The sequence below is a fragment of the Trachurus japonicus genome, chromosome 18, assembly GCF_045865225.1.
Source record: "Trachurus japonicus isolate A0001 chromosome 18, Traja_1.0".
Lineage (NCBI taxonomy): Eukaryota > Metazoa > Chordata > Actinopteri > Carangiformes > Carangidae > Trachurus > Trachurus japonicus.
In genome coordinates this window covers 7,175,995-7,191,538 of record NC_140924.1, presented here as the reverse complement: position 1 = coordinate 7,191,538, position 15,544 = coordinate 7,175,995, and the positions used below count along the sequence as shown (strand labels likewise).

Sequence of the window (15,544 nt, the reverse complement as noted above, 5' to 3'; positions counted from 1 at the left end):
GATAAGATCTCCATAGCGCATGACTTTGTGTGTGTGTGTGTTTAGATTATACAACAGTGGAGTCAGTTGTTCACCCACACTTCTTCTTGTCTGAGCCAAAGATCCGAGGATCAGGGAAGTTGGAGGATCCACAACGAGCTCCTGATGCTGGTGAGAACATTTTTAGCTTCATGACTTCAACACTTCATCATCGTATTGATTGATTTATTGATAATAATAACAGCATCAATCGACTATAGACAGAGAATCAGACACATTCATCTTCGAAGATGAAGATCTGTTTTCATGAATGTGAAGGGGAAAATAGTCCAAATGTCAACGTTTTGATGTTGAAGTTTAATTTCTACCTGTTTTTAAGGTTTAATGACGATAGTTTAATGATAATTTAAAGGAAAACGTCACAGGTCGCTGTGGTTAACCGAACAATCAAACATGGCTTTTTTTTCCAAGGTAAACTTCTAATGTTTGCTGAGACGGTGACTGATAGAAAGAGAAACCTCTGCAGAGTCTCAGTCAGTTCTGCTCCTCTACACATGACTGGAGCTCCGTTGATCTCTGCTCATTCATAACAAGCTTTAACAAGTAGTTCTCTACAACAGTGGTTCTCAACTGGTGGGTCAGGACCCAAAAGTGGGTCGTGGACCCGTTCTGGATGGGTCGCGGACAGTTGGTCAAAAAAGTAAATAATATTTAATGCACATCTGATGTTGGACATGTCTTTTATTTTGAAAAATAACTTACATTGAAAGGCACGCGTCACATGAAGTTGTAATGGTCCTCCTCAGTTTCTTATTATTTGCTCTGAATGCAAAGATATCAGTTTCTTATTAATGTGGTCTGAATGCAGTGAATCTTGTTTTGTTTTGTTGGTCTTTATTTTGTGCAATTTGATATTTATTCACTTTTGTGAACATGCTCTGAATGCAGAGATGCATTAGAAGTCAAATATATTAGATAGACTTTATTATTAGACTCAAGGTCCATTAAAAACAAACAAACACACATACAAATTTAAAAGAGACAGTCATACCAGTGTTTCCACATGGCTGACTGGTATCTCACAGCACTGAGTCCAGGATTGATCAACAGCATTAAGACAGAATTTTGTGTGTCATTCAGTCGACAGATGAATTTATACATCAATTTCCGCAACAGAGCATGAAAAGTATTTACACGCACTTGACAGAATAACTCACTTGCACTGCACCGCCTGGGTTTTCCCATCAAAATTCGTAGGCAATCGTTATAGGCAACCTGTAGTTTGCGAATGCTTGCCTTTTTGAACTTAACCCACAAGGGGGCAGTATAAAGGGGGGTACAGTAAGCTCTGAAGAGACTAATTTTAACATCATTAGAACACCAGAAAAATTTACGTTTCAGCACATTGGCTTGTGTATATAAAATACGCTGTTGCCTGTACATATCCTCATCATCACACAAATCATCAGTGATGATGTGTCCCAAATACTTAGCAGTATGACAAAAAGGTAACACATTCCCTGACAAATGAAATAATGGGAACACCAGTTCCTTATCACCTTTAGTTCGACAGATCATAACAGAGCTCTTTTTGGCATTATAACTAACATTAAATTCTACCCCATATTCTGAACATATGTTGAGCAGCTCCTGAAACGCAGGGAGAAATGATTGCCAGATCATCCGCATACATAAGATGATTAACAATGGTATTTCCTATCACGCATTCTGTTTTACATCTTCTCAACTGGTCTGATAGATCATCCATATAAACATTAAACAGGCAAGGTGACAGTAGCCCACCCTGACGGACTCCGTTACTCACCCCAAATGGAGCAGAGACTACATTCCCCCATTTTATTTGCATGCACTGATTGGCATACCAATAAACCAAAATCCTTAGGACACTGTCAGGCACGCCCCTCTGACTCAATTTTAAAAACAATATATGATGGTTTATATGATCAAATGCCTTAGATGCATCTATAAAACCAATTAAAATGGAAGAATTCTGTCTTTTATATCTATCAGCAATTTCCTTTAAAGCATAAATACATAAATCAGTTCCATGTTTAGCCTTAAATCCAAACTGGTTATCAGAGGTGTGTACATAAACAGACACTCTATTTAATAAGATGCTCTCTAAGACTTTGGACAGCACACTGGCTAAAGCAATTGGTCGGTAGTTGTCCATGCTGCCCACCTTGCCGGCTTTATTCTTAATGACAGGGACCAGAGTTACAGATAACATAGAGTCTGGTAGCACTCCATGGGTCATAAAACTAGTAAAACAAATAGCTAGAAGAATTGCTGCTCTTGGGCTAGCATATTTAAGATGTTCTGCTGAAATTGTATCTGACCCACATGCCTTGTTATCAGCTAACTGTGCAATAGCTTGTAGTACTTTGTTGACTGTGATTTGCACAGTATCACCACTGGAAATCTTGCCTAAGATGTAGGGGTCACTTTTAACACAATTAAAAAGCTCTGAGTAGTGTTGCCTCCATATTGTTTTGTTGGTCTCCATTTTGTGCAGTTTGATGTTTTTTTATTCACTTCCGTACATGCAGTTGTCATGGTCCTCCTCAGTTTCATTCCAGCTCTGAAATGCACTTTGCACAACAAAGAGCAAAATTAGTTTTTAAAGGCTTTAAAAAAAAATCTTGGTTTGAATTCTATAAAGTGGGTTGCGACTGAATGACCATGGGAAAATGTGGGTCCCAGAGTGAGACTAGTTGAGAACCCTTGCTCTACAACATTTAAAACACTATATGTGTTATGATGTGGAGATGTAGGGTTTAGAGGTTTATTTACAATATTTTACTGCTATAAAGATTGTATTTAATCTTCTTAGGGTTTATGTTATTTTCACAGTTTTTGTGACATTTCTAACCGTGTATAAAGGTCATGGAGAAAAAATTTTTTTTTTTCTTTTTTTCTTATCCATGATCTTAAGTTCCTCGATACTAATAGGCTAATTCTTTATATATATATATATATATATATATATATATATATATATATATATATATATATATATATATATATATAACTTTTTTGGCCATTTGTGCCAAAAACCCAGTGAGGGATGGTGCTGAAGTGTAATGTGTAATTTTAACTCCAACACTCACAAAAGACAATGAGACAGCTAGTTGAAAGTTGTTGACAGATGCTCATTCACTCTGCTGTTTGATTTTCACAGCAGTGGACACGCTTTTTTGCAACTTATTGGTTCGCTGCAGAACCAGGAAATAGTTTGTTGTTGTGTCCCTGCAGGTTCAGTGGAGTATTGAACTCTGTCTCCACCTTGTGTGAGAAGCAGGTGGCTGCAGCTCCCAGAGTTTGTCTCAGTGTGAATGTAAAGTTCCTGTAGCTGGTTGTTGCTCCATCAGCATGGAGGTCTGGAGTCCTGTCCTCTGATGGTCAGGTTGTAGCAGCAGGATGATGAAGATGAAGATGAAGATGAAGATGAAGATGAAGATGAAGCAGCCTGGTCCTGACTGGATGAAGTGAGTGTAGATGTAGTTGTTGATGTGTTGTTGTCTCCTGTGACAGGGAGAAGATGATGTGCTGCTTCCTGCTGCTCCTCACACTGACCTCCTGTGTCTGTGGTGAGTTTACTCCTTCACTTTATTCTCTACAAACTGATACAAGTCCTCAGTTAGTCTGCTCCTCACTTTCCCTCTGTCTCCTCAGAACCAACATTTGTAGTGAAGGTGACACAGAGCTCCTATCAGGCAGAGGAGAACCACAACATCACACTGGAGTGGACCTTCACCACCAACACTCAGGGTTCAGCAGAACCTCTCATCGTCTACTGTCGACTCTTCACTGATCACCAGGCCCCAAAAGTCCTGTATCATCTACGTGAAGGTGTTGAGCTCTGGAAGACTCAGGATGAAGAGTTTTCAGGACGAGTCCAGTGTGACAGAGACGTCCTCAGAGAAGGACGAGTCAGACTTCATGTGTCCAGACTCAGGACTGAAGACTCAGGATGGCACCTGTGTCAAGTTCTCACTGAGTATGGAAGTGGCTCTGATGAATGTCACCTAAACGTCTCTGGTGAGTTGAGCTGAGTAAAGAGTTTTTAGCTGTTTGGTGTAAACACATCAGTCCAGTCTGAAAGACCAGCAGGTTCTTCAGGACTTTCTCCAATGACCCTTTGTGGACACATGTCGTAATTTAACATCTCTGAAGGTTTCTAGTATAAGTCTTTAAAAACAGACATAAAATATGATCTATGCATGGAATATTTGTTCTGAAAAGTGAAAAGTTTCCTCCTCAGATGAATCATCACATGTTGATGTTCTTTCCAGCAGCTGCTGATCAACATGAGACTCAGAGACTAACTGAGAGACCAGGACCAGAAACACCAGGAGCAGAGAGACCAAAGAGTTGGGGACGGATCGCTCTCTATGTTGGACTGGGACTGTTATTAGTAGCAGTAACAACAGTAACAAGATTTCTACTGGTCAAACTCCGCTGCTCCTCTAGTCAGAGATTCAGTGATGAAACCTCAGTTCATTGGTGCAGAGACTCTGTTCCTCAGAGAACTGGGACAGAAAGTCTGACTCTTGACCTTTCACCTCCCTCACTGTCTTCATACAAACAGACTGAGGAGACCAGCACCTGGTCAGACCCAACAGAACCAACTGGACCCTCTCACTGTCAGAACGAGTCAACAGAAATAAACCCTCTGAAGTCGGCGCCATCATATATCATAGCGGGGGTTATGTTCCACTTCATCAAGGATATCTCCAGAATGCTGAAGGAGCAACATCATTTTTTCAAAATCAGAAACAGGACATTTGAGCCTATCAAACAAGCTCGCTGTCAAGTCTGTTAGTGTTATCTTGTTCGTGAACGTGAGCGTGAACGTAGACTACCACACAGTGAACACAAGCCTCATGGCTGAGTCATGAACTGAATCATGAATCGTTCTGCACGTCGTTTTCGCAACACTAATGTCCGTGGCTCACCCAGAAGTAATGCAGCCTTAAAATCCTGGGTCCAATAGAAGACCCGTATGCCGTACATGTTGTGCCACACAGTATTAATTTACATCAAGGTGTTCACTCTGTTGCCTTGTATGATTGCAATTATTATGCAATTATGGTTGGAGATATTATTGACATTACCCCTGCACTGCTTGACCGTTTATTTTTGTAAAGAAATCATCACAACAAGGAAAAAGTGTTTGTTTCTGTGGCAGGGAGAAGGCGCTCTGTGATCGGATAGTAATGTCTTTCCAGGATGTTTCAGAGTTCGGCTGTCTGATGCAAAAACACAAAGTTTATACTGTTTATACTGTACACTATATGAGTTCAGTGGTGTCTCTAAGGATTCCAGTCATGTACCATAGATATTTGATTGTTGTGGTTGAAAGAATTGCCCCCATAGGTCAGCGTTGTCGCTATTCCGAGCGCAGGGTAGCCATGGTGTAACTCCTTTGCAGTCAAAAATGGTCGGAATTCTCCTTTAAAGCCCAGGTTGTCCTGAAAAGAAAAATGTCAATTGCTCAATTGTGCATCACAGGTCTGAGGCTTTACAAACATTACAATAATACACAAGGAGACTAGGCGAGAGAAATACAGAAGAAAATAGACTTTGAAGGGCTAAGTGCTGATATTGAAGGAAACTGGTTTTCTGTTGGTTCCTGTCTGAAGACATTTCACCTCTCATCCAAAAGGCTTCTTCAGTTCTAACGTCCAAGGTGTTTTCTCCACCGTTAGGGTTAAACACCTGAGACTCTCTCACCAGTATTTTTAGAAACGTTTTCAAGAAAGTTTTAAATATTATGTTCATGTTACTGTGGGTGTGTCATTGTTTTTTATAAAAAGCCCATGTTGTAAATAAACTTTATACGTTCATACAAAGTTGTCATCAATCTCTTGTGTGTAAATCTTTCAATGTCAGACCCAGAAGTTTCACAAAGACTCAACAACATTGTAAATTAATACTAATAATACTACCACCAATAATAATAATAATTGAAGCTGCTTCGCAGCAGTGGTCAGGGTCAGCCAATTTTGGACAAATTTAGCCAGTTCTGAGAAAGAAGAGACAAAATATGAAGACAACAGACATTACAATGTCAATTCTGTGTTAATTGAGGCTTGAACTCACAATCTCTGACACTAAGAACCATCCTCTGGTTACACGCCGCCTTTCCGAAACCCAGCCATTCCGAAAATAGACTTCCAATTTTCATAATGGCGGGGATTCCCATTTTTTTCTAAAGACCCTGCACAGCTTTGTTTCTGAGTGCAAGGCTGTCGCTCCATCCTCTAACTCACTGAGCTAATTGGCTGGAAGTGAGACCTTCACTACAAATGTTGGTTCTGAGGAGACAGAGGGAAAGTGAGGAGCAGATTAACTGAGGACTTGTATCAGTTTGTAGAGAATAAAGTGAAGGAGTAAACTCACCACAGACACAGGAGGTCAGTGTGAGGAGCAGCAGGAAGCAGCACATCATCTTCTCCCTGTCACAGGAGACAACAACACATCAACAACTACATCTACACTCACACAACTACAGGTGTAGTTTGCAGCTTTGACCACTAGATGGTGGTGATGTTCTGTATTGAGTGAGGTCATACCTCTGGATGAGTCAAAAGAACTTCAGTCTGAGTGCTGATCTGTTCATTTCTCAAAGACAAACACAAACGACATGAAAACAATAAAATGATCACCTTTTTTAACTAATGCATATTGGAAGTCAACTCCTATTATTATGCATCAGTTCACCAGAGTCCATATTGATTTTAGAGGAAGTCACAGTAAAGCGAGTTCATGTATCTCCAGTCTGTGTGATGATCCTCCTGTGAAGAAAGAAACACTGTCCCTGTTTCTACTGTTGGAGTGAAACCTTCAAACCATCATGAAGCAGCAGAGTTTCTCTCACCAGATGTTTCTGTTGATCATCACTGATGTTTGATTTTCACACCAAAGTCAAACATGAAGCTTTAAATGTGAAACTGTGAATCAGTCAAATAAAGATCAATATGAATATTGATCAGTTAACTAAAACCTGACCAGTGCTGCCTTCACTGTCCTGGAGAATAAAACGCATCAACACACTGAGTCTCAAAGAGTCCATCAATGATCAATGATCACAACTTACTGTGGTGGAGACACAGGAAGTCACTGTTTGGAGAAACTGCTTTTATACTTGTTTTTTGTTTGCTTCTCAATGTTCTTGGGGACAACGGATGGAAATTAGCCTTTGGCTACACTCCGGCTTGCTTACATTTTATTCCTAGTGAAAAAATGTTCATTAGCATGCACTGTCCCTCCCAAATAAACTAATAATAATAATAATACTTGCTATCTGGTACCAACCAGGCAAACATTCTTGGTTTCGCTGTTGTTTTAAGATTTCGTGTGAGATAATCAACTTTAGCTATGAATAGAAACTGGTTTGGCAGCTAACATTAGCTCAGGTTCCCACATCACTCAGGTCACGCTGTGACACTCTTATGTGCTTGATTTTAACTTCTTCTAAAACAACAGATTCGATTTGTATCTGTAATTCCTCACTGTCACTCACCACACTCTGTGGTAGAAAAGAGAGGGAATGTATATCCTCTTTGGGCCCAAACAGAAGTGCAGTGTTTTATCAGGAGGCTGCAGCTCATAAAGAAGAAGTAGATGCAAATTCTGTTGGCTGGTGAGTTAGAGACAACTCGGTCACACAACAGTGCATCACCTCTAAAGTACACACCTACTGCACACAGTAATAACCAATGTAGTGTAGACTCAGTGAGACTCAGTGTGTTGATGCTGCTGTTGGTTCAGGTAGAGACTGTCTGAAGGTTTCTATCAGTGCTGCTGCTCCTCTTATTCTCCAGGACAGTGAAGGCAGCACTGGTTGGGTTTTAAATGAACCCAGAGGGGACAGCTTCACTACAACAGCATCCCAGTTAGGTTTCTTTACTTCTTAGTTGTCAAATTTCCTCAAAATGGCTCAAGTCAAATAGTGATTCACAAAGTCTTTGTCTCTCCTACTACATGCACAATGCAAACAGACCATGATTACCACATAATTGGAGGGTTGAGTTTTTATCATTACTTTGTGTGTGTGTGTGTGTGTGTGTGTGTGTGTGTGTGTGTGTGTGTGTGTGTGTGTGTGTGTGTGTGTGTGTGTGTGTGTGTGTGTGTGTGTGTAAACTGTTCACACAGAATGGTTGATTTTGATGTTGGTGTTGTATGACCGAAATAAACAAATTTCAATTCAATTCAATTGGATGGATCAATGCAGGTGAGGTATAGTACATCCTGCACATTTTGTTAAGGAAACAAAGGTAGGTTACACCCCCTCTGTAAACATGTGGCAGCTGGTACAGCCTGTTTCACTCCACACCACATGACTTCTCTCATTCTATCTACTAAAAGCTAATATACCTGTGAGAGAGAGAGTGACAACAGCTAGAAGAGTGAGACTTCCTGGACAAATTTCTGGACAAAATTTCCATGTATTTCTTTATTCAAATTAATTCCAAAGTAAAACAGAGTTGGATAAGTAGCCTACCTGTAGTTGAATTATGAATTGTGAAGATGTACTCCGACTGTTCATCACCGTTCTTTGCTGCTCACCTCTGCTCTGAGCCAAAGATCTGACGACCTGGAAAGCTGGAAGATCCACAACAAGCTCCTGATGTTGGTGAGAACATTTTTTTTTCGCTCATGGAGCTTTGATTGATTTAAAACAAAATAAAAAAAATATTTAAAGGGATATTGTGGCAAATTTCCACAATATCCATTGCCATAATCCCTATAGTCATAGCAGTAGGTTCGTTACCTTTAATTGTCGGTGCAAACTATTTTTAGAACGGTGGAGCCGTGAGCTGCTCAGAGCTGCGCTATGGAGGCTAATGGGATTTCTTGGTTTCCCTCATCAAACTCATCAAATACACAATCCAACAACTCCACAACACTCTGGTGGACAAGTTGTGACCTGCACATTCACCACGCTATGAGATAATAACACAACGTTACCACACAGAGTTGTTTTAGAGGGAAATACAGAGACTGTTGATGAAAAACTGTCCCTGACTATTTATGGTAAATGTCAGTTTTGTTCCCTCTGTTAAAGCAGAAGTAAGCGGAATGTTTGTGTTAATATAAGTCTTTAATAGTTATATTTTCCGACAGCAATCACTTACATAGAGTGTTTGGACCGAAACACGGGTCTGTCAGTCACTCTGCTCTGCTCTGAGCCGAGGAGAAAACTTTCCTATTTATTTACCCAGGCAGGGTAATGTAAATACACTGGGTACACAGGTTCCAGTGCGCAGCCCTCTAAAACAGCAGTGATACTACACTCCTGTTTTGGCCATTTGTGCCTGGTGAGGGATGGTGCAGAAGTGTAATGTGTAATTTTAACTGCAACACTCAGAAAATATATTCAGCCATTTTCTGTTTGTTTAATAGATACAGGTAATTGAGGTAGAGGAAGGACCCTGGAGGAACAAAGGACAGGTGGTCTGGTGTTCTTTTACACCTGGCTTACTGACAGGTGCTGACGGACACTCATTCACTCTGCTTTTGTTTTCACTAAACACCTGTTATGATGACATTATAGATGTTAATCTAACTGAATTTTGCAGCTCAAACAAGTTTGTAGATGTTTTATACTTTATTTGTATTATCAAAACAGAAAAGGCTCTACTATTGTGTTTGAACAGCAGTTTGTTGTTGTTTTTGTTGTTTTCACACTAGTGTTGTGCAAACAGGTGTACATGACCAGATCATCATGCTAATCTTTTCATTGTCACCATGGTAACAGTTTGTTGGCGTGTCAGTGTAAAGTTCAGTGGAGTATTGAACTCTGTCTCCCCCTTGTGTCAGAAGCAGGTGACTGCAGCTCCAGAGTTTGTCTCAGTGTGAATGTAAAGTTCCTGTAGCTGGTTGTTGCTCCATCAGCATGGAGGTCTGGGGTCCTGTCCTCTGATGGCCAGGTTGTAGCAGCAGGATGATGAAGATGAAGATGAAGCAGCCTGGTCCTGACTGGATGAAGTGAGTGTAGATGTAGTTGTTGATGTGTTGTTGTCTCCTGTGACAGGGAGAAGATGATGTGCTGCTTCCTGCTGCTCCTCACACTGACCTCCTGTGTCTGTGGTGAGTTTACTCCTTCACTTTATTCTCTACAAACTGATACAAGTCCTCAGTTAGTCTGCTCCTCACTTTCCCTCTGTCTCCTCAGAAGCAACATTTGTAGTGAAGGTGACACAGAGCTCCTATCAGGCAGAGGAGAACCACAACATCACACTGGAGTGGACCTTCACCACCACTCAGGGTTCAGCAGAGCCCAACATTGTCTACTGTCGACTCTTCACTGATGATAAACCATTAGTCCTGTATCATCTACATGAGGGCATTGAGGTCTCAGAGTCTCAGGATGAAGAGTTTTCAGGACGAGTCCAGTGTGACAGAGACGTCCTCAGAGAAGGACGAGTCAGACTTCATGTGTCCAGACTCAGGACTCAGGACTCAGGACGGTACCAGTGTGAAGTTCTTACTGGATATGGTGAAGGCTCTGACACCTGTCACCTAAACGTCTCTGGTGAGTTAAGTCCAGTAAAGAGTTTTTAACTGTTTGGTGTAAACACATAAGTCCAGTCCCAGAGTTATGGAGTGAAATTACTGCCAAAACCCCACAAAGCATGTTTTACTCGCGCCCAACGATTCACAAACAAACTATCGAATAAATACACCATGCTTCAGAAAAAAAACATATTTCTTCAAGTAAAGAAAAAAAATCATTCAAGTAGAAAAACACAATTCTACAACTACAAACACAATTCTACAACTACAAACACAATTCAGAGTCCACTCTTAGAGACTCACAGACCTCTGTCACTCTGAAAGACCACCAGGTCCTTCAGGACTTTCTACAACACATTTTAACCTTGAAGTCCATATCTCTAAATGTGACTGGTGTTTATTAGTGTTTAAAAATAGACATAAAGTTACATTTATAAGTGAAATATTTGTAGTGATAAGTGAAAAGTTTCCTCCTCAGATGAATCATCACATGTTTATGTCCTTTGCAGCAGTTCCTGATCAACCAGAGACTCAGAGACCAACTGAGAGACCAGAACCTGAAACACCTGGACCAGAGGGACCAGGACTAGAGAATCGGGGAAGAATCGGCCTCTATGTTGGACTGGGACTGGTGTTAGTAGCAGCAACAACATTTCTACTGCATCGCTGCTCCTCTAGTCAGAGATCCAGTGATGAAACCTCAGTTCACTCCTGTAGAAACTCTGTTCCTCAGAGAACTGAGAAAGAAAGTCTGACACTTGACCCTTCACCTCCCTCGCTGTCTTCATACAACCAGACTGAGGAGACCAGCACCTGGTCAGACCCAACAGAACCAACTGGACCCTCTCACTGTCAGAACAAGTCAACAGAACTCACTAAGTGCTGATATTGAAGGCAACTGGACTTCTTTTGGGTCCTGAAGACATCTCACCTCTCATCCAAAAGGCTTCTTCTGTTCTAACCTCCAAGGTGTCGTCTCCACCTTAATGGTTAAACACCTGGGACTCTCACTGTTTCTTTTTTTTGGAAACGTCTTCAAGAACCAAAAGAAGTCCAGTTGCCTTTAACTTCAGCTCTTAATGACCTGATGACTGAGAACCTTCAGACACAAGTCAGAGAACATCAGCTCAACTCTTGACTCATCAAACTGAGACTGTCTCTTCAACATTTCAGGTTTTGAATATTACGTCCATGTGAATGTATCATTATAATAAAATATGTAAGTGTAAATAAAACTTAATTTGTACATTCATATAAAAGTTGTCATTAGTTTCTTGTCTGTAAATAATTCAATCTCAGTCCGAGAAGTTTCTCAAAGACTCAACAACAACAACATATATCAACACACATGGTTCAATAAAGCAATAAGAGGTCAGACAAGGAGCTGAGTGGACAGAGAGAAGCTGCTCAGTGGAGCTGTGAGGTGACTCCAGTGTGAGCAGCAGTGGCGCCATCTGGTGACACAAACACGTGACTGCAGCTCCTCAACTAGTTTGTTCCTCCAGCTGCTACAAGGTCTGAGAGCTGAGTTAGTCAGAGGACACGTAGAGATGTTATTACTGATCAGCCAGAAGTCAAGAAGAAATTAGATCCAGTATTCAGGGATTGTTGAGTGTGAACATGAAGGCCACGCCCCCTTCAGCATTTCTTCAGCTACTTCCACATTGCTTCAACGATCTGATTCAGCGTTCAACATTCACACACATTTACCAGTTTATACAATTAAGTCTTTTCTTTGAGAACTTTGGGGTCTGATATTAAAAGATTAACACACATGAATCAAATAAGTTCTCATACAAAGATAAAGGTTTATTTATTAAAGGCATATTATTAAAAAAAAAAAAATCCACAGTAACATGACCATACATTCAAAATTTGTAACAGATGCTGGATAGTCTGGTGAAGAAAGACAGAAGCTCCTGACTGCTGATCTTCACACCACTGTCTTGACGTTCTTTTCCCCATCACTGGATTTATGACATGAAGATGACCTGCAGAGTTGAACCGTTACTATTGCTAATACTGCTACTACTACTACTGCTACTACTGCTAATGACAGTCCAATATAGAGTCCAATATAGATAGATGAGAGGGCAATCCTTCCCCAGCTCTCTGGTCCTGGTCTCTCTGGTCCTGGTCTCTCTGTTGGTCTCTGAGTCTCATGTTGATCAGCAGCTGCTGTAAAGAACATAAACATGTGATGATTCATCTGGAAAAAAAAGCTTTTCATTGAACCAGGAAAGAAAACACCTCTGGTACGTCCTGCATAAATGAACATAATTAAATGCATAATTATTCCACGCAAAATCCGACTGTATTTTTTAACATAGCAGAACTATTAGTATGAAAGTAATTGTGGGTAATCCCCTCAGGTAAAGTCTTCCAACATGTGTCCAAAGGTTTGAATGTGTTGTAGAAAGACCTGGTGGTCTTTCAGAGGGACAGAGGTCTGTGAGTCTCTGAGAGAGGACTGATGTGTTTACACCAAACAGCTGGAAATTCTTTACTCAGCTCAACTCACCAGAGACGTTCAGTCGACATGAGGCTGAGTTCCCTCCATATTCATTGAGAATTTCACACTGGTAAAGTCCTGAGTCTTCAGTCCTGAGTCTGGACACATGAAGTCTGACTCGTCCTTCTCTGAGGACGTCTCTGTCACACTGGACTCGTCCTGAAAACTGATCATTCTGCGACTCTGAGACCTCATCACCCTCATGTAGATGATACAGGACTTTTGGTTCATTCTGATGATCAGTGAACAGCTCACAAAAGACGATGAGTGAGTCTGATGAATCCTGAATGTCTTTGAAGGTCCACTCCAGTGTGATGTTGTGGTTCTCCTCTGCCTGATAGGAGCTCTGTGTCACCTTCACTACAAATGTTGGTTCTGAGGAGACAGAGGGAAAGTGAGGAGCAGACTAACTGAGGACTTGTATCAGTTTGTAGAGAATAAAGTGAAGGAGTAAACTCACCACAGACACAGGAGGTCAGTGTGAGGAGCAGCAGGAAGCAGCACATCATCTTCTCCCTGTCACAGGAGACAACAACACATCAACAACTACATCTACACTCACACAACCACTACAGTCAGGAGAGTGCAGTTCACAGCTTTCACCACTAGATGGTGCTAATGCTCTGTCTGTCATACCTCTGGATATATCACAAGTCCTTCAGACTGTGTGTTCATCCGTTGAGTTTCATTCGTCAAAGACAAATAGGAATACATGGTCCTTCTTCAACACTGCAGCAGGTTTCATTGTTGATGTCTGAGACGGAAGAAATCATCAGTGTAAAGAACACAAATTACATGAAAACATATAAATGATTCCCTTTTTTTTTTACATAAATAGCAATGTTTAAGGGACAACGAGGAGTTTTGGAAAAGCGAAGTGTTTTCACACTACATTTATGAGCCTCCGCGCACCGTAAAATTCTTTGACCGGCGCAAGACAGACTCATGTTTTCATTCATCAAGAATTAAAGTCAGAGGTTCGAAGACGATCACATATTGTCGTAGTTCCGACCATAAACGGCGATTCAGCGGCGTTATTCTCATGACTCGCCACAAAACCGAAAATAACGAAACGCTGGTCGGCTCGCCCAGCATTTCCACCACCACTAATAATAACAAAATAACGATAGAGACAAAACGATATATTTATCGAAAATGGACCCATTAACAAGTGTGGGTAGCGTAGATTCATCCACATTAACGTGAGACTTTTTTATAACCAAATAGAAACCCCTCGTTGTCCCTTTAAATGCTCTTATTATGCATCTGTTTTACCATCCATAGTCCATATGTGTTTGACTTAATTTGTCTCTCACCAGCTGTTTCTGTTGATTATCACTGATGTTTGTTGCTGTTTTCACACAGTGTCACATCAAAGTCAAAAATTGAGCTTTTGATGAGCAATGGATGTTCAGTCAAAAGAAAATCAATATGAGTATTAGTCAATTAACTAATGTAACAGTGACATGAAACCATCAGTTTCAACATCCATCTGTCGTGGAGAATAAAAGCAGCAGCAGCACTGATAGAAACTAGGGCTGGGTATTGCCAAGGACCTCACGATACGATACGCATCACGATACTTGAGTCACGATACGATACGATATTGCAATATCCAAATTTTTGCAATATATCGCGATATATCGCGATATATCGCGATATATTGCGATATTCTACATAGTTCACTGAAAAATGTAAAAGGCATTATGCATCTTAAAATCCGAGTTGTATGTACATCAGACGATAGTGATAATTCATGGGACAAACTGAGTCAAAACAATGTAATTCAAATTATCCATGCCATTTTATACAAGTGCAAGTTACAACAACATATTTCAATTGGATTTAGGTCTGAAACATGATTTATTATTTGAAAAAAAAATTTTTTTTTTTTTTTTGAAAAAAAAAATCGATATTTAAATATTGAATATCGATATCGTATCGCGGTATAACGTATCGCGATATATTGCCATATCGATATTTTTGCCCACCCCTAATAGAAACCTTCAGACAGTCTCTACCTGAACCAACCAGATTCTACTTGAAGTGAAGCAGCATCAACACACTGAGTCTCACTGAGTCTACACTACATTTACACCAGGACCAATTCAACAATGATCACTACTTACTGTGGTGGAGACACACAGAGCTCCTGTGTGTTGAAGTGAAGTGGCTGCTGTTTGTACTTTTCTATGGATCGTTTTGAATCAGTTCCTCCAATTTCAAAAAAATTGTTTTGACAGACAATGTTAGGGAGGTTCCCTTGCCTGTCGGGTCACACGGAATTCCAGTTCCTCTTGACAGAAACAGCTGATCACAGTCGTCCCAGTCAGTCCTCGTGCATCACTCCATGATAGAAAAGAAGAAATCAGACAGGAGAGACACAAGAAGGACAGAACAGAACTGAGAGTAGCTGCTTCCAAACAGTCCACCACAACCAAATATTCTTGGTTGCATAACTGGGCTGGTGCTTTAAGATGTAGATTAAATATTTACTTCATGAGGATA

At 40.6% G+C, this 15,544-nt stretch overlaps 1 protein-coding gene across 1 annotated transcript; it reads left to right on the top strand.

Annotated features, from left to right (window-relative positions):
- The first annotated feature begins 3,525 nt into the window (after positions 1-3,525).
- On the top strand, positions 3,526-4,055 carry LOC146968577 (uncharacterized). The gene is made up of 2 exons (XM_085760373.1): positions 3,526-3,590; positions 3,676-4,055. Exons 1-2 carry the CDS (start codon positions 3,542-3,544, stop codon positions 4,053-4,055), a joined length of 429 nt encoding a protein of 142 aa, XP_085616499.1. The 5' UTR covers positions 3,526-3,541.
- Positions 4,056-15,544: the final 11,489 nt, after the last annotated feature.